This window comes from Macaca mulatta, chromosome 16 (assembly GCF_049350105.2).
Source record: "Macaca mulatta isolate MMU2019108-1 chromosome 16, T2T-MMU8v2.0, whole genome shotgun sequence".
NCBI lineage: Eukaryota > Metazoa > Chordata > Mammalia > Primates > Cercopithecidae > Macaca > Macaca mulatta.
In genome coordinates this window covers 69,621,478-69,644,810 of record NC_133421.1, presented here as the reverse complement: position 1 = coordinate 69,644,810, position 23,333 = coordinate 69,621,478, and the positions used below count along the sequence as shown (strand labels likewise).

At 54.3% G+C, this 23,333-nt stretch overlaps 2 protein-coding genes and 2 long non-coding RNA genes across 5 annotated transcripts in view; 3 read left to right on the top strand and 1 right to left on the bottom strand.

Moving 5' to 3' along the window:
* MAP3K14 (mitogen-activated protein kinase kinase kinase 14) overlaps positions 1–7,135 on the top strand; it is a 54,068-nt gene extending 46,933 nt beyond the window's left edge. The window contains exons 12-17 of one of the 2 annotated variants that reach the window (XR_013405812.1): positions 2,546–2,899; positions 3,104–3,210; positions 3,619–3,763; positions 5,015–5,115; positions 5,456–6,863; positions 6,984–7,114. Coding sequence is in view for 1 of the 2 variants with exons in the window: in NM_001266698.1 (NP_001253627.1) it covers positions 2,546–2,899; positions 3,104–3,210; positions 3,619–3,763; positions 5,015–5,115; positions 5,456–5,620 (872 nt within the window). In the remaining variant the exon portion in view is untranslated. 2 annotated transcript variants of the gene reach the window in all.
* LOC106994059 (uncharacterized) lies at positions 487–8,421 on the bottom strand. Its single transcript, XR_001440484.3, has 3 exons — positions 7,824–8,421; positions 2,971–3,189; positions 487–2,300 (listed from the first exon to the last, which is right to left on the bottom strand). It is a non-coding gene; the product is annotated as an uncharacterized LOC106994059 (long non-coding RNA).
* Positions 8,013–16,561, top strand: SPATA32 (spermatogenesis associated 32). Its single transcript, XM_015119910.3, has 5 exons — positions 8,013–8,167; positions 13,742–13,796; positions 14,548–14,587; positions 14,894–15,840; positions 16,441–16,561. The coding sequence occupies exons 1-5, from the start codon at positions 8,155–8,157 to the stop codon at positions 16,526–16,528; spliced, it is 1,143 nt and encodes a 380-aa protein (XP_014975396.1). The 5' UTR covers positions 8,013–8,154; the 3' UTR covers positions 16,529–16,561.
* A 5,745-nt stretch (positions 16,562–22,306) lies between these two features.
* On the top strand, positions 22,307–22,955 carry LOC144335795 (uncharacterized). The gene is made up of 2 exons (XR_013406966.1): positions 22,307–22,351; positions 22,859–22,955. It is a non-coding gene; the product is annotated as an uncharacterized LOC144335795 (long non-coding RNA).
* The last annotated feature ends 378 nt before the right edge of the window (positions 22,956–23,333 follow it).

The following is a 23,333-nucleotide window of genomic DNA, read 5'->3' as shown; positions in this document are numbered from 1 at the left end:
GTACCCCTCAGAGCCTTAGTTTCCCCCTCTGGAGTAGGGGGTGCAGCAGCCTCGGGGTTGTTGGGAGATTGTGGCAGTACCACGCCTTGACGCAGAGGCAGCGCTCAGGAGATGGGAAAGAGAAAATTCACATACAAACTCGAAGTGCTTTTTCCATTCTCCCACTCAACTACAATCAACCCGAAGACTCCTGTGACCACATGTGTGGGGATTTCCACCCCACCAAGCCAGCAATCAGTTCGCAGCAGACACGAGCTGGGTGTCCTCTAATTCAGTTCTGTTCTAACACTATCTACCTGGAGGCAGCGTCAGAGCCCGCAACAGGAAGGCTTGATCCCCAAGACTGTGCCCCCTACCCATGCCAGTCTCAGGCCCATGTGTTTACCTGTGCTTCTGACCAACTGGCTATAAGTCAGGGACCCCACGACCCCCTCCTTGGGATCGATTAATTTGCTGGAGTGGCTCACAGAACTCAGAGAAACCTTACATTTACCAGTTTATTAGAAAGGATATTACAAAGGATACAAATGAGATGCATAGGGCAAGGCATGTGGGAGGGAGCGCGGAGCTTCTAGGGCTTGGCACCCTCCAGGAACCTCCACGTGCCCAGCTACCAGAAGCTCTCTGAACCCTGTCGTCTTGGGTTTTTGTGGAGGCTTCATTACAAAGTCATGACTGATGAAACCATTGGCCATTGGCGAACAGCTTAACCTTTAGCCCCCTTCCCTCCCAGTATGTGGGATGGTAGGATGAAAGTCCCAGCCCTCTAATCCTGCCTGTGTCTCTCGGATGACCAGCCTCCATCCTGAAGCTACCTAGGGGCTGCCAGCCTTCAGTCAATCCATTAGTACATAGAAAGAGATCACTTTGGAGAGGAAGGCTTTTAGGAGTTATGTGCCAGAAATGGGGTTAAAGATGAAATATATGTTTACTAATATCACAAGGGTTATGATGTGTAAAGGGGGCTGAAACTCGCTAGGAATCCAAGAATACAAAATAAAGAGAGGCCGGGAGCAGTGGCACACACCTGTAATCCCAGCACTTTGGGAGGCTGGGGCAGGAGGATCACTTGAGGCCAGGAGTTCAAGATCAGCCTGAGCAACATAGCAAGACCCTTTCTCTGCAAAAAAAATTTAAAAATTAACCAGACATGGTGGCATGTGCCTGTAGTCCCAGCTACTCAGGAGGTGGGAGGATTGTTTGAGCCTGGGAGGTCGAGGCTACAGTGAGCCACGATTGTACCACTGCACTCCAGCCTGGGCAGCAGAGACCCTGACTCAAAAAATAAATAAATGAAGCCAGGTAACACTCGAGAGCCATTTGACTGGAAAAAAGCAGAAAGTTGGTGGGATGTGGGACTGTTGGGACCCCTCGGGTGCTGCTGATGGGCATGTGGACAAGGCTGCCCACTCTGGAGAGCGCCTGGCTGCACTCAGGCAGATGTCTGCAGACTGAGACCCAGGACCGCTACCCCTGGGTGCACTGACAAAGGAATGCCAACAGATCCATATGGGAACACGCCTGAGGATGCGCGCTACAGCTTCCTTTGTGGGAGGGGAGTAGGGTACAGTGGGGTCCCTCATTGGGAGGACAGAGACACAAAAAAGGATGCCGCATGGAGCACCAAGCAGTTAAAGCAACTCGGTGTTCACAGAGCAGCATGGACGGATCCTAAAGCCATGGTGCCGAGTGAAAAGAGAACCCGACACAGAATGGAACCCAGATGGTAATGTTTGGTAAACTAAAAACTGATCAATAGCCAGGTATGGTGGCGCACGTCTGTAGTCCCAGCCACTCAGGAGGCTGAGGTGGAAGGATCGCTTGAGCCCAGGAGTTGGAGTCCAGCCTGGGCAACATGGTGAGACCTTGTCTCTTTAAAAAACAAAAAATACAAAAATAAAAATCGATAAATAAAACGACACACATTTTGCAAGAACACAACCCAATCAAAAATGATACATCAAACACAATAGAACGTCACCTGAGGGATGGGCACAAAAAGGCCGTGATTATAGGAATGAAAATGAAATAAAACCAGAGAGATCTTGCACCTCACCAAAGACAGCTGGTAGTTATAAGGATGAGGGTGGTCCCAGGGTTGAACTCGCCCCGCACCAGAACCAACGGTGCCTGGGGAAGTACTGACTGAGGACAGGGTAGGAGAGATGGTAGGTCCAGGACGCCACTTTGCCTAGGAGCTCTTGAGTTGGTGTAGCCCCAGGGCTTTTTTCAATCTTCTCTTTCTTGTTAACAAAGTCCTCTGGAACTGATTCTGTAGTTTTTCAATTTGCTACTGACACCTAGAAGGCAAACGGAACTAAAGACAGAAATCCAGTCCTATCCCTGTTATATTGGGACCATCTTACTGAGGAAGTCTCCTATGGAGACCACCACGCTGCCCTCTGAAGTCACCTCCCATGGTGGCCTGGGGCAGGTCCTCCCCTCTGTTCGCCTCTAGCCCTTCTGCACTCAGGAGAGGCCGCTCCTGCCTGGATAGCCTGTGCACAGCACGCTTCCCCTCACCATTGTCCTCTCTGTTTTCTAGTGGGAGGTCTGAAGAGCCCTTGGAGGGGAGAATATAAAGAACCAAGACATCCACCACCAAATCAAGCCAATTATCACCAGACCCTCCATGCCCAGCCGAGGGAGCTTTCGCCAAGGGCCCCAGAGCCTCGGCCAGTTGAGGAGACAACAGGCAGAGCCCCTAAGCTCCAGCCTCCTCTCCCACCAGAGCCCCCAGAGCCAAACAAGTCTCCTCCCTTGACTTTGAGCAAGGAGGAGTCTGGGATGTGGGAACCCTTACCTCTGTCTTCCCTGGAGCCAGCCCCTGCCAGAAACCCCAGCTCACCAGAGCGGAAAGCAACCTTCCCGGAGCAGGAACTGCAGCAGCTGGAAATAGGTACGGGCAACCATGGCTGCAGCTGGGGCCCCAAGCACTGGCCGCGGAGGGAGGCCGGCGCTTCTCCTTACCTGCGGTGTGGGCTTTCTTCCAGCCTCTTCCCCAGCAGCTCAGCTTCTACAGACTGTGCAGGAAGAACCCCTGAAAACATAGCCAGCCTCCTCCCAATCTTTCACAGCCATTTTCTTCCACTTTTCCCTGCAGAATTATTCCTGAACAGCCTGTCCCAGCCATTTTCTCTGGAGGAGCAGGAGCAAATTCTCTCGTGCCTCAGCATCGACAGCCTCTCCCTGTCGGATGACAGCGAGAAGGTGAGTCAGTTGTGGCCCTGCAGCCATGGCTCCAGGGGTGTGGTTCTCCCGGTCCTGGCACAGAGCAAATAGCTTTGCGTCCAGCTAGTGAATGGACTCTGCAAGTAGTGGGTAAAGGGAGGGTGATGGGGGTCACCCCTTCCTTCTGGTAGGGGTCCTCACTAGGTTGGGGGAGGTGGTCATGATTCAGAGTGAGAGAAACCATGGGAATCTACCCTTCTGGGATTAGGGAATGTGTTTTGCCACCAGAGATAATGGGGAGGCAGGCCTTGGTCCCCCGTGGAGGCAACCCTTACCCTCCTCCAGCTGAGGGCATGAGCAGTGGCCCTTTGCCTCAAATGAGACCCAAGCCAGAGATGGATCCTGGAGCCCAGGGCCCTGAGTCCGTACCCAATCCTGTTGTTTCAGAACCCATCAAAGGCCTCTCAAAGCTCGCGGGACACCCTGAGCTCAGGCGTACACTCCTGGAGCAGCCAGGCCGAGGCTCGAAGCTCCAGCTGGAACATGGTGCTGGCCCGGGGGCGGCCCACCGACACCCCAAGCTATTTCAATGGTACAGTCCAATTCCCACCTGCTCAGCAGCCCCCATGGCAGCTGATCTGCCTGGAGCTAGACAGCCATTGAGGGATTGTGTCTCCCCTCCCCTGGCACAGTGGGAGGGAGGAAGGCGCCTGGTCCCAGAACTTGAGGTTCCTGGCCAGTAAGTTGGGTTTCGAGCAAAGGTCCCCATCACCCACGAGCCTCTCCTGATTGGGCAGTGAGGGACCATTATCCCCTCATTGGCGGCTGATGGAGTCCCAGAAGGTTCCCCTAGCTTGGGGAGGAGAGCAGTCTCTCTTGACCTGGAGTCAGGAAACTGAGCAATTAATCTCTTCTAAAGGGAAAGGAACAGGACCCATGAGCATTTTAATCAGAAACTCAGCAAAAGGAGCCCCCTCTGAGATCTGAGGTCAAATGAGAAAGACAACATAAAATTCCTTCGTTTTCAAGCTTGATTGCATAGGTTATGATGTGGCTTTGCTAGAACAAGGGCATCATCAGATCGGAGTGCCCTGCTCTCCAGGGCAAGTGTGACTCATGGCAGCAGGCCAGAGGCCACTTCAACTCGGGGAACGATCTAAATTGCCCATAATCTAATTTAAGGATCTTTGTGTTCAGTTCCTTTCTGCTTTGCATCCAAGTTGAAATACTACTTCCCCATAGGAGCCAACCCCAGCTCTTAGCAACGCACAGGCCAGATCCCAGGTGCTGGCAGCCAGGAAGAACTAGCAGGTGTATATAACACGAGGGCTGTTCCAGCCTGAATTTTTTATTTTTCTTATAAAATGCAACTTTGTGACTGGGTGTGGTGGCTCACACCTGTAATCCCAGCACTTAGGGAGGCCAAGGCAGGTGGATTACATGAGGTCAGGAATTCGAGACCAGCCTGACCAACATGGTGTAACCCCATCTTTACTAAAATATAAAAATTAGCTGGGTGTAGTGGCACATGCCTGTAATCCCAGCTACTCGAGAGGCTGAGGCAGGAGAATCACTTGAACCCGGGAGATAGAGGTTGCAGTGAGCTGAGATTGCTACAGCCAGGGCGACACCGTGAGACTCTGTCTCAAAAACAAACAGAAATGCAGCTGTGCTTAGACCAGCCCAAATTTTATCTCTGCTGCTCCATCACACCAGGCCTGCTCCCCTCTACATTAAGGGCAGAGTGACTTTTAACAAAAACATTCCCTCAGCCCCTGCCAGGACCCTGGTCCTTGGAGAGCCAGCAGCCGCTTTCCTGACTGTCACCTTGCCTGCCTTCTAGGTGTGAAAGTCCAAATACAGTCTCTCAATGGTGAACACCTGCACATCCGGGAGTTCCACCGGGTCAAAGTGGGAGACATCGCCACTGGCATCAGCAGCCAGGTAAGGGGCGCAGGTACTCTCTTGACCAGCAGAGTCCCAGAAGCCAGTGCACCTGGCCCCACCCTCCAGGAGGAAGGCTTTCAAAGAAATGGCACTCTAGGGAATACGTGGAATTGGCCTTCGACGTCCCCCAGGGCCTCAAAGTAAGACTGGCAGTGGGGACGGAGAGGTCCTCCAGACCCACACTTGGGCTGGGTGGGATTCTCTGAGTCCTGTGGAATGACAAACAGACAGTGCCCTTAGGGCTGCCAGTCTGGCTGGAGGGAGATGTCTTTACCTTTCTACGTGGCTTCTGAGCCCCATGCCATGATCTCAGCCCACTGGTTTGCTCCACCCTTAGATCCCAGCCGCAGCCTTCAGCTTGGTGACCAAAGATGGGCAGCCTGTTCGCTATGACATGGAGGTGCCAGACTCGGGCATCGACCTGCAGTGCATGCTGGCCCCTGATGGCAGCTTCGCCTGGAGCTGGAGGGTCAAGCATGGCCAGCTGGAGAACAGGCCCTAACCCCACCCTCCACTGCCGGCTCCACGCTGCCGGAAGCAGCCTTCCTGCTCGGCGCACAATGCTGCCCTGAAACACAGGCTCAGCCGCTCCCAGGGATCTGCCAGCCCCCGGCTCAGCAGTGGGACCAGGGCCTGGCAGCAGCAAGGTGGGGGCAAGCAGAACGCCTCCCAGGATTCCCCACCTGAGTCCTGCCCCACCCTGCTGAGAAAACACTCTGCCACGTGAGGAGACAGAGGAGGACGGCAGGAGTTCCCTCGGGAAACAAACAGGATCTTCTCTGCCCTGCTCCAGTCGAGTTGGCCTGGCCCGCTTGGATCAGTGACCATTTGCTGGCAGACAGGGGAGAGCAGCTACCAGCCTGGGTCAGAAGGGATGGGCGAGCCCCTCGGCCCCTCACCCTCCAGGCTGATGTGAGGGTGTCGAGTGTGTAAGGGCCCACACTCAGGTTCAGTGCAGAACCAGGTCAGCAGGTATGCCCACCCGTAGGTTAACGGGAGGCCTCTGACCCCCTTGCCTGGCCTCACCTGGCCAGCTCATCCCTTTCGGGTGTAGGGGAAAGGAATGCCTGATCCCAGAAGGCTCCCTGCTAGAATACACCACACTTTTCAGATTGTTGTAACACAGGTCCTGAGTTGACTTCTGGTTCAGCCAACGACCAAAGAAGGTGTGTAAGTGAAGTGGTTCTCAGTCCCCAGACACGTGCCCCTTTGCTGCTGGCTATCACTCTTCCCCAGCGCAGCAGACCCTGAGCCCCTTCAGGCCCAGCACTGCCCCAGACTCACTGGCGCTCTTCCCTCATCTGTAAAGGTGAAGGGTGATGCAGGATGTGCCTGACAGGAACGGTCTGTAGATGGACATGATCAATACTAAGGAAAGCAGCAGACAGAGACGCTCCGGCACCCCAGCCCCACTGTCAGCGTCCAGCGTGCGGGCCCCCCAGAGCACAGCTCACACGAACACTCACCCTGCCCTGCCCCGGGCCGGAGGGTACTGCTGACAGCACTTTGCACTCTGATGACCTCAAAGCACTTTCATGGCTGCCCTCTGGCAGGGCAGGTCAGTGACTCTGTAGGAGCATAGCAGTCCAGGAGATGGGGTGAAGGGACAGTCTTGAGCTGTCTACATGCATGTGACTCCTCAAACCTCCTCCAGATTTCTCTAATAGCAACCACTTCCCCATTGCCCCAGCTTAGCCTCTTCTCCCAGGGGAGCTACTCAGGACTCATGTAGCATTAAGTCAGCTGTGAATTGTCAGGGGGGTGTCAGCTAGCCTCAACCTCCTGGGGCGGGGGACGCCGAGACTCCTTGGGAGAAGCTCATCCCCACGTCTTGCCTTGTGGACAGCTGGACAGCCTTTGTCCAGCTGTCCACAGCGAGCCAGACTGCTCCCGGGGAGACAGCCCCGGCCCCCAGCACATAAAGAACTGCAGCGTTGGTACTGCAGTGTGGGTTGTAGAGAACTCTTTGTAAGCAATAAAGTTTGGGGTGATGACAGATGTTTCCAGGCCATTGGTGTCCTCTCTCTTGCCTGCCGGCTTGCTGAACCTCACGACACTAACAACTGCCTCTCTGCCTTCTTGGTGAGATCTTTTCAAGTCCCCCTTGTTTTGGACAAGGACTGTTTCAGCCCTTGAGTGGGGCTGCTTTCCCACCATTCCTCCCAGTGGGTGCTTCTAGTCCCACCTCTGGGCTATTCATTCAGACCAGTTAGACAAGATGCCTTGCCCAGTGGCATCAGGGAAGTCCCTTGCCAAACACTGCCAGGCTGAAGGGTGGAGGAGGCAGACGACAAAGCCTGCATGCTTTGTGCCACTGCCCAAGTCAGGCAGCCCTCTACCACCAGAAGGGAAATAGGGATGGGTTCTGGGCCCTGACCACGTAGGGATGCTGGATGCACACCACAGGCCCTCCACCTTCCCCTCCTGTCCTTGAGGCCTGGACTCAACCCTTTCCGCTGCCTCCTGAGCCCTGCATGGGGCCAGGGATGCCCTTGTGGCTGAGTTCCTTGGTCATGGAGCTGGGGCACACGTGATGCCTTATCGAATCTGGCTCCACACTCCGTGTGTGCACAAGTGTGTGTGCGCGCAGCTTGGGTTGGTTTAGCCGGTTCTTGGAAGGGCCCTGGGACCACGAAAGGGGCGGCAGCCCTGAGCCCCTGGCGTGCAGAGCGGGTGCGAGTCCGGTCCAGTAGAGTCAAACTTACCTGCCGCCTGCCTCTTGCTCTGGGCCCGCAGCGGAAGCGCGAGCCCTACTCCCGAGGTCTTTGGAGAGGGGTTCTGGCTTCGGGCCCGCAGCCTTCGGAGGACACCTCACTCGGGCCGTCCCCCGCCTGCTCGCCCGCCCGCCCGGAACCTAAATGCGGCTCCCTGCCTGCGGGGTCGCGGCAGGGACGTCACAGAGGCGGCTACATCACAGGCACCAGCGCCTCCAATATTTCCAGCGCCCCCCAGTCTCCCAGCCAAAGAGCACACTGGAGGCTGAGAGGCAGCATCTACCAGCCCGCTCCCCGCCTCCAGGACAGAGCCTCGGTCTGCATGGGGGTGACAGGTGGGAGCGGGCGGGCGCCCGGGGGTGGGTGTTCGGGTGGGCGGGCGGGGAAAGCGACAGTGAGTGTGGGCGGGGCGCGGAGGAAGCGGTCAGGAATCGGCCCGGCGCCCGTTCCCCTGCTCCCAAACCCCCGGCACCTGAAAGGCAGGTCGATCCCCCGCCAAAGCCCACCCGGTGCCCCTGACTATGGCCCCCAGCCTCAGCCCCTCCGTGGTGCACATCCGCGTGCGCGCACGGACACGCATGCGCGCCTTGTGGTAGGGCCTGCAGCGTCAGTGGTTCTTGAAGGGGTTCTGAGACCACAGAAGGAGCAATGGCCTTGTGCACAGGAAACGACTCATGAATTATCCTGAACTGCAGATCCAAAAAATCACATCCAGTTGTCCCTGCTTGACGCTTGAGGCTTTGCAGGGAGGAGCGGCAGTCTTGAGCAGATTTTCATTGAGCGCCTCCTTGGTGTCTTGTACTCTTCTCTGAACCAATGAGCGAAGATGTTTGCCCCTAGTGCCCCGGGTCTCCCCTTCCCATAGGAGCGTCAGATCCCCCACTGAAATGGTGGCTTTCGTTTGGGGATCCTCTCTCCCAGAAGGGCATGGGCCAGCATTAAAAATGATCAAAAATTAGGTGGGCATGATGGCTCAACGCCTGCAATCCCAACACTTTGGGAGGCAGACGTGAGAGGATCACATAAGGCCAGGAGTTCAAGACCAGCCTAGGCAACATAGCGAGACTTTGTCCTCTACAGGAAATGTTTAAAATTAGACAGGTGTGGTGGCATGAGCCTGTAGTCCCAGCTACTTGGGAGGCTCACTGGAGCCCAGGAGTTGCAGTGAGCTATGATGGCGCCACTCCAGCCTGGGCCACAGAGCAAGACCCTGTCAAAAAAAAAAAAAATTAACCAGAGGTCGGGTGCAGTGGCTCACGCCTGTAAGGAAAAACGTAGATTGGACAGCCAGGTCTGTCATGGAGAGGATTACACTGATTATTTGAATTGGGCTTTCAGGCATGAGTAGGACTTTGCCAGAAGAAGACTTTCCAGGTATGAGAAATAGCATTTGCAAAGGCATTGGGTGCAGAAGAGCCTGCTGTACTCTGGGGGTAGCTTTGGCTTAGGGTGAGGAACAGGAAGATGGATGCCAAGAGATGAAAAATGAAGGTAGAGATCAGATCAAGAGGCCACATGGAGTTTGGGGGTGACCAGAGGCAAGTGAAATGTAGCAGGCTCACTCTGGGGTCATTGAAAATCCAGGTTGGAGGGGGACATGGTTGCAGTGGTCCCAATGGAGGACTAAAGAGATTTAAGACAGTGCAGTGAGTAGCATCCCAGAGTCTGGAGTCAGCCAGACCTGCCTTTGGGTCGTGTGCTGCTCTTAATAGCTGCATGACCTCATACACGTTTCCTCATCTGTGAGAGGAGAGCTGTGGCCAACTGGGCATAGGGTAGGTATGAAGATTGAATGTGCAAAGCACTTAGCACCAAGTGCCAAAGGGTAGGAAGACGTGGGTTTGTGTTGGCTCTGGTACTGGGAGATAAGGAGAGCATCAGGGGTAGGAGGGCAGGAGCTTCGGAGTGAGGAGGAGTCACAAATGACCCAGGTTTCTCATTTGGGTGAAAGGATGAAGGATGAATGGGGCGAGGAGTGTGGGATATGGAGAGATGACAGACTAGAAAGGGAGACAGGAGTCAGACAGGCAGAGCCGTGGTGGCCACACTTAAGAGTCTGGACATACAGGGTGTGAATTTGAGGTAAGAAATTAGGCCAGGCACGGTGGCTCATGCCTGTAATACCAACACTTTGGGAGGCCAAGGTGGGAAGATTGCTTGAGCTCAGGAGTTTGAGACCAGCCTGGGCAACATAGTGAGTCCTCATCTCTTTTTTTTGGTTTTTTTTTTTTTTGTTGTTGTTGTTGTTGTTGAGACAGAGTCTTGCTTTGTCGCCCAGGCTGGACTGCAATGGCACCATCTCGGCTGACTGCAACCTCTGCCTCCCGGGCTCAAGCCATCCTCCCTATAAAAACCTAACAAAGACATTATAAAGAAAAGAAAATTATACACCAATATCCCTCATGGATATGCATGTGAAAATGCTGAAAAAAAGCCAATCAGATTCAACAACATATTAAAAGGGTAATACGTCATGACCAAATGAGGTTTATCCCAGTAATGCAAGGCTGATTTAACATTTAAAAAAATCAATTTATAGCTGGGCACGGTGGCTCACACCAATAATCTAGCACTTTGGGAAGCCAACGCAGGTGGATAGCTTGAGCCCAGGAGTTCAAGACCAGCCTGGGCAATATAACAAGACCTATCTCTACAAAAAATACAAAAATTAGCTGGATATGTTGGTGAACACCTGTAGTCCCAGCTACTCCCGAGGTGAGGTGGGAGGATCACTTGAGACAGGGAGGTTGAGATTGCCATAACTGTGCCACTGAACTCCAGCCTGGGTAACAGAGTGAGACCCTGTCTCAAAAAAAATCGATGTGGCCCGGCGCGGTGGCTCAAGCCTGTAATCCCAGCACTTTGGGAGGCCGAGACAGGCGGATCACGAGGTCAGGAGATCGAGACCATCCTGGCTAACCCGGTGAAACCCCGTGTCTACTAAAAAAATACAAAAACTAGCCGGGTGAGGTGGCGGGCGCCTGTAGTCCCAGCTACTCGGGAGGCTGAGGCAGGAGAATGGCGTAAACCCGGGAGGCGGAGCTTGCAGTGAGCTGAGATCCAGCCACTGCACTCCAGCCTGGGGGACAGAGCGAGACTCCGTCTCAAAAAAAAAAAAAAAAATGTATTTTACCATAAGCAGAATATAAAAATATAAAAGAATTATCACCCAAATAATATAACATTACTCATATGTTAATGTATTATAATGTATGTTATGTATACATATATAATATTAAAGAAAAACCATATGATCATCTCAATAAATGCAGAAAAAGCATTAGGCAAAATTCTCAATAAATGCAGAAAAAGCATTAGGCAAAATCCAGCATCCATTCCTAATTAAAACTAAGCAAACTAGGAGAGGAAACTTCATGAAGATGCCCAAGCTAATAAAAGGCATCATGAAGAAACCTACAGCTAGCATCATCCTTAATGATGAAAGGCTAAACACTTTTCCCTAAGCTCAGAACGAAGCGAGGACGTACACACACACTCCTACTCAACATTGTATGGAGATTGTCCCCAGTGCAATTAGGCAAGAAAATGAAATAAGAGGAACAAGATTGGAAAGGAAGAAGTAAAAGTGTCCTGACTCACACACATTATTGTCTATGTAGAAAATCCGATAGAATCTAAAAGGAAAAAAAGCTATGAGAACACATGAGATTTTAGTATGGTTGCAGGATACAAAAGATGGATCTATTTCTGTGTGCTAGCAACAAACCACTGGAAATAGAAATTCTTTCGGCCAGGCACAGTGGCTCATGCCTGTAATCCCAGCACTTTAGGAGGCCGAGGCAGGCAGATCATTTGAGGCCAGGAGTTTGAGACCGCCTGGCCAAAATGGTGAAACCCCATCTCTACTAAAAATACAAAGAGTGAGCCGGGGCCAGGTGCGGTGGCTCAAGCCTGTAATCCCAGCACTTTGGGAGGCCGAGACAGGCAGATCACGAGGTCAGGAGATCGAGACCATCTTGGCTAACACAGTGAAATCCCATCTCTACTAAAAAATACAAAAAAACTAGCCGGGTGAGGTGGCGGGCGCCTGTAGTCCAAGCTACTCGGGAGGCTGAGGCAGGAGAATGGCGTAAACCCAGGAGGCGGAGCTTGCAGTGAGCTGAGATCCGGCCACTGTACTCCAGCCTGGGCTGAACAGAGCGAGACTCCCTCTCAAAAAAAAAAAAAAAAAAAAAAAAAAAAAAAAAAAGGGCCGGGCGCGGTGGCTCACGCCTGTAATCCCAGCACTTTGGGAGGCTGAGGCAGGCGGATCACAAGGTCAGGAGATCGAGACCATCCTGGCTAACACGGTGAAACCCCATCTCTACTAAAAATACAAAAAAAAATTAGCCGGGCGTTGTGGCGGGCGCCTGCAGCCCCAGCTACTCTGGAGGCTGAGGCGGGAGAATGGCGTGAACCCAGGAGGCGGAGCTTGCAGTGAGCCGAGATCGCGCCACTGCACTCCAGCCTGGGGGTCAGAGCGAGACTCCCGTCTCAAAAAAAAAAATTTTTTTTCAATTATTTCATATACTGCAGAATATTATTTGAATCCCTAATAGAACATTCTCAAGTCAGGCACAGAGATCTCAAGCTGAGTCAACATCTGACTTTTCCTCCCAGCCCCAGTGCTATTAAGAGGCTCACACAACAGTAATTTCTTCTCCTGTCCATACCCAGCTGCCATTTATGGAGGGGTTGAGGCTGTGGGTGTTGATTAAACTGCCCAGTGAAATTTTGTAAAGGGAGCAAAGGCCCTGAGGTCAGAAGCCTGGCGAACAGCAGGACCTGGGGCAGGGGGAGTTGGAGAGGGAGAAGAGAGACACATGAGGAAGCCAGGGAAGCGTAGTGATCAAGGAGGTGGAGGGTTGGGGGATACATCCCCCAAGACCAGGCTAAAGCAGATGGTCCCAATCCCAGGACCAGCCATGCAAGGACCCCTCCCTCCAGCCGCTACATCTCTAGGAAGAGACTGCAGTACATTCTCATCCTTTCAGTCGCTTCCTGGGAGCCATTCTTCCCAGTCAGAGCCAGGGCTGTCACTTCCTGCCACACCCCAGGCTGATGGGGACCCACCTTGCATGATGGCAGGGTCGTCATGATGGCCCCACCATCAACCCCTACGCATGGTCCTGGGTAGCAGAGAACAGGGCAGCCTGGTGCTTCCCACCCCCACAGGGTGAAGAAACAGATTCTGCAGTAAAAGATACAAGCTTCCAGGGAAGGGTGTGGGGTTGGGGGCGTTCCCAAGGAGTCAGTCTCCCCTGCAGAGGGGGATCTGAGCTCCTAAATCGTCGGCTAGGTGCTAGCACCACCTCAGATCACACACCCCGGGTGGAGGACTTGGCCTGGAGTCAGTGATGGATGATCCAGAGAGAGTAAAGGAAGCCAGCAGAAGAGCAGGAATGGGGAGATGGGGAAGGTTCGCGTGGGGCGTGATGGGGACTCCATGCAGTTACAGGCTCCTGGGAGTAGCCGGGGGCCAGGGAGTTAAGAGTTTCCTGAGTCAAAACCGCATTCAAGTCACCACTTCAGCTATGATCAGCTGGGGGGCCTTGGGCAAATGGACCTGTCCTAATTTTTTGTGTTGAATCCATGAGATAAAGCAGGTAAAGTGCCCAGGCTATGGAAGCGCCCCGTCATGGTCGGGGTACTGTTAGCAGTCACAGTTTTGGGGGAAGGAGATGGAACAGGGAGCCTCCGAGGAGGCAAGGCACAGACAGTGGAGAGAGCAGGACTGGAGGATAGGAATGGCTACCGGCTAGGGAACAAGGAGGGCGGGGCAGGTGGGTGAGGGAATGCAGCTGGGAACAGAGAAAAAGAAGGGCAGGAGGAGGTGGCTGGCTCTGGAATCCCTCCGGGACTGTCCTCTACCCTGCAGCTCCCTGCCCTCACCTCCTTTCCCCTGCCAGGTACCCATGGATTTCCATGCTGCAGCAAAGGGTCAGTGGAGGTTGCAGAGATGCGGTGAGAACCATCCCCGATCATCACAGGTGTCCCCCGAGCCCTCCGGGACCTCCAGCCTCGCCCCTGACACCACCAATCCCCCAACCTAGGATCTTCCTCCCTTCTGCCATTTTCAAAACCTCCCCGGCGCCAGTGTCCAGGCCAAAAGACTGGGGAGGGCGTGGGGTATCTACCCTCCCGCTTCTGTTTATGCCCTCAGCCCCTGGCAGAGGAAGACTGAGGGGTGGTGAGGCACACCCAGGGACAGAATAGGACCTGACCCCTCAGAGCTGCCTGGCTTCCTGAGGACAGAGCTGCTCAAGGCGGGGGTGGGCAGGCACTTGAAGAAAGAGTGGGCAGGTGGGTGGGAGGACATTGCTCTGGGGCTCCCCTGCTGGGGACTAGTGTTCTGGGCACTAATTCGCGAAGTGAGTTGTCCCAGCTCACCTGCAATGCTTGATAAAAATGAGATTCCTGGGCCTTACCTCCAACCAACTGGATTCCTCTTTTGCGGGGTGGGGGGGCATGAGTTGGCAAGGAGCTTCCTAAACTCACTCAAGTTTCAGAATACAACTCCAGGCTTCCTGGTGGCAGTGGAGTGGGACAGCCAGGGGAGGGGATCAGCTGGTGGCGGGGTGGTCGGGGGGAGGTGCATCTTGCCAGCCTCTGTTACAAGGCAGACGGCTTTGAGGGCCCCAGAAACCCCCTTCCCGCTGAAGCCACCACCCACCCCACAGATCCCCATCACGCACTCTGTCTCCTTCTGTCTTAGAGATGACTTAAGTCAACACCAGATACAAGAGGAACAGGAGGTAAAAAGGGGGTGTCCTCTTATGGGGAGGTGGTAGGCAAGTGGCAGGGCTCTTCCCTAAGTCTCCATCAGCCCCTCCCCTACCCTTGACAATCCTGGGACCCTAGTACCAGGCCAGTGTGGGTATACTCACACACACACCCCCTCACCAGGCAGGTCTCTGAGAGGAGGCAGGCATGGGGTTGGGAGGCGGGGGGAAGAGAGCAGGACCCGGGGCAGGGGTGGGGCAGGGACTCGGTGCCAGGGAGGGCCTCAGGGGCAGGACCTCCCGCTCCTGCCTCCTCAGCTTTGAGTTGAAACATTTCAGCTGGAGGCAGACATGCTAGAGCAGAAGCCCCAGCTCAAAGTGGACCTGGCTCCAGACCCAGACCCAGAACTGGAGATCGGACAGGTGCCAGCTTTACTGGAGTCAGAGCTGTACCCAGCCCTCAAGCTTGAAACTGAGCTGGACACAAAAGCCAACTGGAACGAGGAGTCTGACCTCGAAGAGCCCCTGCAGCTGGTGTGCCAGATAGAGTCCGTCCACTCCAACATGGCGCCGCCCACGCCGCAGACCTTCAGACCATGGAGTCTGAATTCAAACTACGGGAGTTTCACGGAGGAGAACCACGTGTCTGCCTGCCGTCACTCCATCAGTGCACAGACCTCCAAGCACCTCTTCTGGGCAAACAAGCTCATCCAGGCCTCAGAGCACAGCCTGCAGCGGGCCATCAACATGCAGCTCAACAATGGCAGCGCAGGCCAGCCCATCAGTTCCCGGCTCCGGGAGGCCATCCCCACTGACGCCCTGTGCTCCAAGGAGCAGCTCCAGAGCCCCGATGCCCGCTCAGCTCCTCCGGCCACAAGCTTCCAGGAGCCAAGCCCCCTCCTGTCCTCAGATCTCCCACCACCCATTGGCCTGGCAGAGCTAATCACCTTTGCATCTTCCCTGGCCATGGCCTCCTCCAGCAGGACGGACATGCCCAGTTTGGAACACATGATGAAAGCTCCACCTCAGGAGGCTCTGGAGCCTTCCACAGAGCCCCTCCTGATCACTGCGGAGGAGCAAAAGCCAGAAAAGCACGCAGAGGCCCTACCAGAGAAACCACGTGAAGCCAGGGCACCACTGAAATCTTGGAGTCAGGAAGACAAGAACTTCACTCAATCTTACTTTGACTTCAGCAAGCCAGGGATCAAGAGGGCCACCATCGAAGGGCAAATGCAGCTTCTCCAGCCACCAGCCACGTCCCCTGTGCTGCAGGGAGGCAAGGAAGAGTGAGTGAGGCCAGCCCCACAGCTCCCGTAGAGGGGCTGTGCTAGAACATAGGGGGGTCCTCACACAGCCGGCTAGGGGTGGGGAACACTGGAATGAGGACCTGGGAGCAGGATGCGGTGGGCTGTGACGCCTCCACCTCAGTGACCTCATAAAGGCTGTTGGAACAAGGTTCCAGTGGACTGAGGTGCAGAGCCAAGGCAAGGGCTGGAGGAAGCCTGGGGACCAAGGAAGGTGGGCACAGGGGCCTGGGTTCAAACTGGGAAGGACCACGCTGGCATTAGGTGGCTTCCCACCCTGGGGGTTGGGCCTCACCGAGGTCGGAAATGCTCAGGCTGGGGTCTGCCCTGTTGAGAACAGGTTGGCCCCAACCCTGGAGTCCAGGACACTTTTCTTGAGGGGAGAATGAGGATGCAGGGCACTCCAGTACACCTTGCTTTCTGGTGGTGAATGGACACAGAACGTAACCTTAGCTGCCCAGACACAGGCAGCAGCAGAAGACCCCTTACCCCCAGTGACCTCTTCAGAGGGGCCTCTGGGCTCAACCCTCTCCTTCGACCACCCTCTGGGGCCCAAGTGACACTCTCTCTTTTGTGTTGCAGCTCAGTGCCGCCAGGAAAAGAGAAACAGAATCCATTATTGGTGAAAATCCATTTTAAGCTGTCAGCCCCCACAACCCCAGAGAAATGACTAGACAGAACCAATAAAGCCTCCAGTGCTGGCCGTCGGCTCAGACTTTTGTGCAAATGCCCCTGGGCCAGGGAGCTCACCTGGCTGCTGTGTCCTGGTCTGCCACCCCATTTTTTAGCTGCCCCAGCTCCACCTGCCCCCAGAGGGCAACGCCACCCTTGTCCTGGCCACCCATCTCTCACCTGTCCACTCCCCAGGGTCAGTTCCCTTCACTCCCTCCTGGCCAGCCCTCTAGGCCAGCAGAAAGACTTGTGGCTGGTCTTGGGGAGGCCTCGGTGTCCTCTGAGGCTTCCATTTCTTAGACTGTGAAATGAGGCTTCCTCTTGGCCTGAGGCCAGGGAAGTGTTGGGATCATCTGAGGAGATGGCCTCCTGGGCATGGACTGGGCAGGTGAGAAAGTGGGTCTGAGGGGGATCTTCCTGCACTCTTCATGGGGAAGGCCTGGCATGGGGAAGGGATGGTATCCAGGAGTTTGAAGGGGAGGAAAATGAGGCCGAAGGACTGGTCCTCCACGGGTAACAGGCCGGAGCTAGAAAGTACCTTCAAATGCAGGAGAGAGCCATACATCACCCAGACGTGTGCACACAGACATCACCAGCTGTCCAGCACATCACACATACAGCACCCACACACAGAGGAAGCAGCATACGACACCCATGCCCATGTACACATGTGCCTGACAGTCACATGTACCAAATATGCACACAAGGCCGGGTGTGGTATCTCATGCCTATAATTCCAGCACTTTGGGAGGCAGAAGCCAGCAGATCACTTGAGGTCAGGAGTGCGAGACCAGTCTGGCTAACACGGTGAAACTCCATCTCTACTAAAAATACAAAAATTAGCTGGGCGTGGTGACATGCGCCTATAGTCCCAGCTACTGGGGAGGCTGAGGCAGGAGGATCTCTCGAGTCCGGGAGGCAGAGGTTGCAGTGAGCTGAGATTGCACCACTGCACTCCAGCCTGCGCAACAGAGCGAGACTCTATCTCAAAGAAGAAGAAAAAAAAATGCACACAAATGCACATGCCTCCCACCCAGGGTTTGGCCTTGGAGGCCGAGAGGGCAAGCAGTATAGACTGACTTCTGGCAGAGTAGAGATGGCAGCAAAGGAAGGAAGGGGATTCGGAGTGCATGGATGGACAGGGATGTGGACAGGGAAGCCTGGGGGAAGGAGAATGGGAGGCTACGCCATGGCCCGGCCTCAGGTTCCCTGCTAAGTGAAAGCCGAGCCTTGTGGATCTTCAGGAGCCTGCCCAGCTTTTGGAGGGTCCAAGGGGCCTGGAGGGTGTGATTAGGAAGGGGTGAGCAGTTCAGAATGGGTCAGGGCCAGGAGGAGAAGCGGGCGGGAGACTGGAAGGAGGGACAAGGAGTAGCTGCAGAGGTGGGTGTCTTGGGGGCGGTGGGGGACTGAGCCAGAATCACTGGGCTCTCAGGACTAATCTTTCCATAGGTTTTTTTAAATTAATAGACTTTATTTTTTAGAGCAGTTTTAGGTTTGCAGCAAAACTGAGTGGAAAGTACAGAGAGTTCCCATGTACCCCTGTCCCCACCCACATACAACCTCCCTGGTTCTGGACATCCTGCAGTGGTACATTTGTTACAACTGATAAACCTACACTGACTCATCATCATCACCAAAAGTCCACAGTTCACATTGGGGTTCACTATTGGTGTTCTACATTCTATGGGGGTTTGTTGTTTTTGAGACGGAGTCGTGCCCTGTCACCCAGGCTGGAGTGCAATGGTGTGATCTCAGCTCACTGCAACCTCTGTTCACCTCCTGGGTTTAAGCGATTCTCCTGCCTCAGCCTCCCAAGTAGCTGGGACTACAGGCACCCGCCACCATGCCCATCTAATTTTTGTATTTTTGTAGAGACAGGGTTTCACCATGTTGGCCAGGCTGGTCTTGAACTCCTGACTCTAGGTGATCCACCCACCTCAGCCTCCCAAAGTGCTGGGATTACAGATGTGAGCCACCGCGCCTGGCCCGTTCTATGGGTTTTGATTGTAGTGTGATACAGAGTCGTTTCATTGCCCTAAAAGTTCTGTGCTCTACCTGGCCCCTTCAACTCCTGTCAACAACTGGTCCTTTTACTATTGCCACAGTTTTGCCTTTTCCAGAATGATTTGGAATCAAACGGTATGCAGTTTGTTTGGGTTGGCTTCTTTCACCTGGTAATACACGTTTAAGGTTCCTCCATGTCTTTTCCTGGCTTGATAGCTCATTTATTTTTAGTGGTGAATACTATTCCATTGTCTGGGTATATGACTGTTTATTTATCCATTCACCTACTGAAGGACATCTGGGTTGTTGCCAGGTTTTGGCAATTATGAATACAGCTGCCATAAACATCCATGTGCAGGTTTTTGTGTGGATATGAGTTTTCAAAACATTTGGATAAATACCAAGGAGCACAATTGCTGGATCATGTGATAAGGGTGTGTTTCATTTTGTAAGAAACTGCCAAACTTGTCTTCCAGATTGGCTGCACCATTTTGCATTCCCACCAGCAATTAATCAGTTCCTATTGTTCCACATCCTCACCAGCATTTGGTGGTGGTAGTGTTTTGGATTTTGGTATCTGAATAGGTACATAATAGTATCTCATTGTTTTAATTTGCAATTTGCTGATAACATATGATGTTAAACATTTTTTCATATGCTTACTTTCATTTGTATGTATTCTTTGGCGAGGTGCCTGTTTAGATTTTTTTTTTTTTTTTTTTTTTGACAAGGCCTCATTCTGTCACCCAGGCAGAGTGCAGTGGCTCGATCATGGCTAATTGCAGCCTTGAACTCCTGGGCTCAAGTGATCCTCCCATCTCAGGTTCCCAAAAAGCTGGGATTAAAGGTGTGCACCACCATGCCTGGCTAAGCTTTTTATTTTTTGTAGAGATGGGATCTTGCTGTGTTGCCCAGGCTGATCTCAAACTCCTGGCCTCAAGTGATCCTCCCACCTCAGCTTCCCAAAGTGCTGGGATTCAAGATGTAAGCCACCACACTTGGCTTTTGCCCTTTTTTTTTTTTCAAATCGGGCTGTTCATTTTCTTACTGTTGAGGGGTTTTGTTTTTTTGGTTTTTGAGACAAGTTCTCTCTCCATCACCCAGGCTGGAGTACAATGGTGCCATCACGGCTCACTGCAGCCTTGAACTTCTAGGCTCAAGCAATCCTCCCTCCTCGGCCATCCAAAGTGCCGGGATTACAGTCCTGAGCACCATGCCTGGCCTCACTGTTGAGTTTTAGGAGTAATTTGCAGAGGGCAGAAGACCAAGAGATCGAGTCATCACTGAGAACAAACAGGTGACCAGGTCTGGAGGAGGGTCCTTTTCCCTCACCCGGGGTGGGGGGAATCACTGCCCTAGCCCTTTCCCCAGAATCCCCTGCATAGAGGGCTGTGGTACAGTTTCATGTGGAAGATCCTGGGAGGAGGTAGAACCGTATACCCACAGGCCTGGTCCCAGGTCTGACTACCTACTCAGGAGTCTGAGTACCTGAGTGGGCTGGACCCCTCTGCCTCTCTCCTTCCTGCCTCTAAGGCCTCCACAGCAGCCTCAAAGGCTGCTCATATGAGATCCAGCAGAGGAGCAGGCAGGCAAGATGCAGAAAGGGAGGCTACAGCTGCACACTGCCCGGCTGACCCAGACGGAGCTAGCACTAGCCATGGCCACAAAGGCTGAACACACCATGAGGAGGGCAACAGAAATCCAGGGCCTTGTGGCTGCCCATCCAGCAGAGTCAGGTCCAGATGCTGGGTCTGAGAGGTGAAGGCAGGGACCAGGGGCCAGGCCTTGGGGGCTGGGTTTGGGGTAAGGCCTGGCTGGCCCTGGCATTTCTATGCAACAGGTGCAAAGACCTTTCCAACCTCTTTCTATCTCCTGGGGCAGCTTGACAGGTGAGACACCCCAGCAGCTGGCAGGTGAGGGCCCCAGGACTGGGAGTAAGGAAGAAAATTAGGGGGTGCTCAGGGAAGAACTACAAGGGATTGCCTGCCCTGAAGCTGGGGTCACTGCAAGAAGCAGTGTTTGCAACCATCCCTCCATGCTTGTCTGATTTGCTCATCTCTACAACCCTAGAGCTCACAGAGTGTGTGTGTGTGTGTGTGCGCGCGCGTGTGTGTGTGTGTGTGCATGTGTGTGTGAAGGAGGGAGGAGAGGAAAAGAAAACTCAATGGATTGGTATATAGGTGAATGCAGGTATTTAGATGGATGGATAGATAGATGATGAACAGGATGGAAAAGAAGGGAGAAGGTAAAGGAGGAGAAAAAATGAGGGGAAAAATCTGAGTTCCCCTGCCTCATGGGGCCTAAGACCATAAGGGTAAAGGCAAAAGAAACCACAGCCCCATGCTCCCCCAAACAACATGTCCTGATATTGGCAAGGGCCCCTCAAAGCAGAATCACTTTATTCATCATCAACAATGTTCAGTGCCTACGACATGCCAGGCACCAGCAGGGCTCCAAGGCACTGTAGCTTCAGAGCCAGACTGCTAGATGTGACCTTGGACATGAATTTTGAATGTTTTTCAAATACGAGTTTTGGACATAAGGACTGGATGGGCACATAACATGTACCAATACACAACAGCCACTGCTACTCTTTATATTAAAAGTTACAGGCCAGGTGTGGAGGTTGATGTCTGTAATCCCAACAGTTTGGGAGGCCAAGGCGGGAGGGTTACTTGAGCCCAGGACTTCGAGACCAGCCTGAGCAACACGGTGAAACCCCATCTCTACAACAAATAAAACAATTAGCCAGGTGTGGTGGCACGTACCTGTGATGCCACCTACTCAGGAGGCTGAGGTGAGAGGATCGTTTGAGCCTTGGGAGGTTGAGGTTGCAGTGAGCCGAGATCTCACCACTGCACTCCAGCCTGGGCAAAGAGTGAGACTCTGTCTCAAAAATAAATAAATAAATAAAAATTTAAAACACCCAGGAGGGAGTTAGAATGAGCCAAGTCGTCAGTTCCACCTGAGTTAGAGTGGGCAGCTCTCAGGGTTCCTGTGTGGGTGGTTTATCTTGCCACCTGTCCCCCTCTACCCTCAGCCTTCCAGGATATCTTCAAACTCTTCAGCTCCAGCCCAACGGGTACCGTGGACATGCACAGCATGAAAGGCGCCCTAGGCAATGTGGGTATCCAACTGAGTCCACAGGAGACATTCGAGGCTCTGCCGCAGGTGGACTTGGATGGTGGGTGCCCCATCCCTGTCCTCTTGTCCCCTCCCACCTCCAGGCATCCTTCTAAAGAATACCTCCCCTTCCCACAAAATCCTAGCCTGGTCCTATTTTAAAGTTCCCTCTTACAGGAAGCCTGCCCTGACCAACACACCTATCTCATGGCCTGTAAACGTTGCTACTGTGTTAATCCTAATCCTGATTTGGGAACCCCCAAGGCACGGGTCATTTCTCCCCCATTCAAACTAGGGTCTGCCCTTGGCTAGAGGCAGGACTAGATTCTCTAACACCTGGAACTGCCAGCAGGCATCTGTAAGGCAGGCCTTCTGCAGGGGCAGGCACCCACAGCGCCCCCTCTCCTCTCTCCCCAGGTGTTGGAATCGTAAGCTTCAGTGACTTCCTGGGTGTCTTCAATGACAACCACCGCTTGGCTCAGTGCATGGGTGAGGGGCAAGGCTGGTGGAGGAGGGGTGGGCCTGGCCTAGGGGGAGCCCCCTCCTCACGCTCCTTCACCTTTTTTGTCCCAAGCCGGGTGACGAACAGCCAGGTCTGCGACCCCCAGGGACTGCAGACCCTGTTCTTGGAAATGCTATTCAAGCTGCTGGGCCGGGGCTTTGTGCCCTCCAAGTTGGCACAGGAGGTGATGAGGTGGGCACAACCATACCAGCTCCACGGGACCCCTGATGTTCCTGCCCTAGAGACGGGAGCCTTGAATTCTGGGTCTGTTTCCTGGGCCCCAAGTCGCCCCAGGACAAAGCAGTGGCTCCCGGCCCTGCTTTGGCTTCCGCACCTGTGAGACAGAGAGGGCTGGGGCTGGGGGTGTCTGAGGCGGCCTCCCCGCCTCTCTTCTCCAAGCTACTACTTCAAGAAGCAGTGGGCTCTGGGGCTCAGCCCAGGCTGCGGGGGTTGGGGGGCGCTCCACGCGGGCCTCACCTTCTGCCACGCGGCGCGCATCAGCGGCCTCTCCAACTAGGAGCTGGCGCGCTCGCTGCACAGACTGCACGAAGTAGGTGAGTCCCCGACGGGGCGGGGTGCGCGGGTATCCGCGGGAGGGACCTCTCCCAGCCACTCACAACCCCCGCCCTCGCCTCCTACCCCCAGGACCCGCTCTGAGAACCGTCTCCTCCTCTACCTCCTCCCGGGCACCCACCCTAGGTGCGCGCAACCCCTACTCTCAGATTCCTAACCTGGAGGAGTCGGCGCTCCCGGAACGCTGGACACGAAGCCCAGCCGCGGGCCCCGGCTTCCGCCTGAGCCAGCCCTACTAGCCCGGCCGCCCCAAGTTCCCGCCCAACCCGGGGCGTGGCTCGGCCTAGGTGAGAGCCGGCGGGCGGGGGAGGGATACGCAGTGAGGGGCGGGACAGGTGCGCGGCGGCGGGAAAGACAGATGGGGCAATACCGGCTGGCTGAGGGGAGAGGCAGGCGAGGAGCGTGGGCAGGCCCGGAAGAAATGGGGCCCCGGCAGGGGGAGACGGAGGCGGCACACGCGGAGATGTAAAGCGAGGTCACTCATGGCGTCACTACGCACTGGGTAAGGCGAAAGGAAAAGGGACCAGATGCCCAGGTAGGCGGCAGGACTGGCGCAAATGGGGCGGGGCAGCCGGAAGGAGAACTGCTGCAGGGCTGGCCG

Bases quoted from the DNA above. Each gene is read 5' to 3' on its own strand.
- SPATA32 (XM_015119910.3), top strand. The intron at 13,797-14,547 runs GTGAGAACCATC...CTTCTGTCTTAG, and splicing joins GTGGAGGTTGCAGAGATGCG to AGATGACTTAAGTCAACACC. The intron at 15,841-16,440 runs GTGAGTGAGGCC...TTTGTGTTGCAG, and splicing joins CTGCAGGGAGGCAAGGAAGA to CTCAGTGCCGCCAGGAAAAG.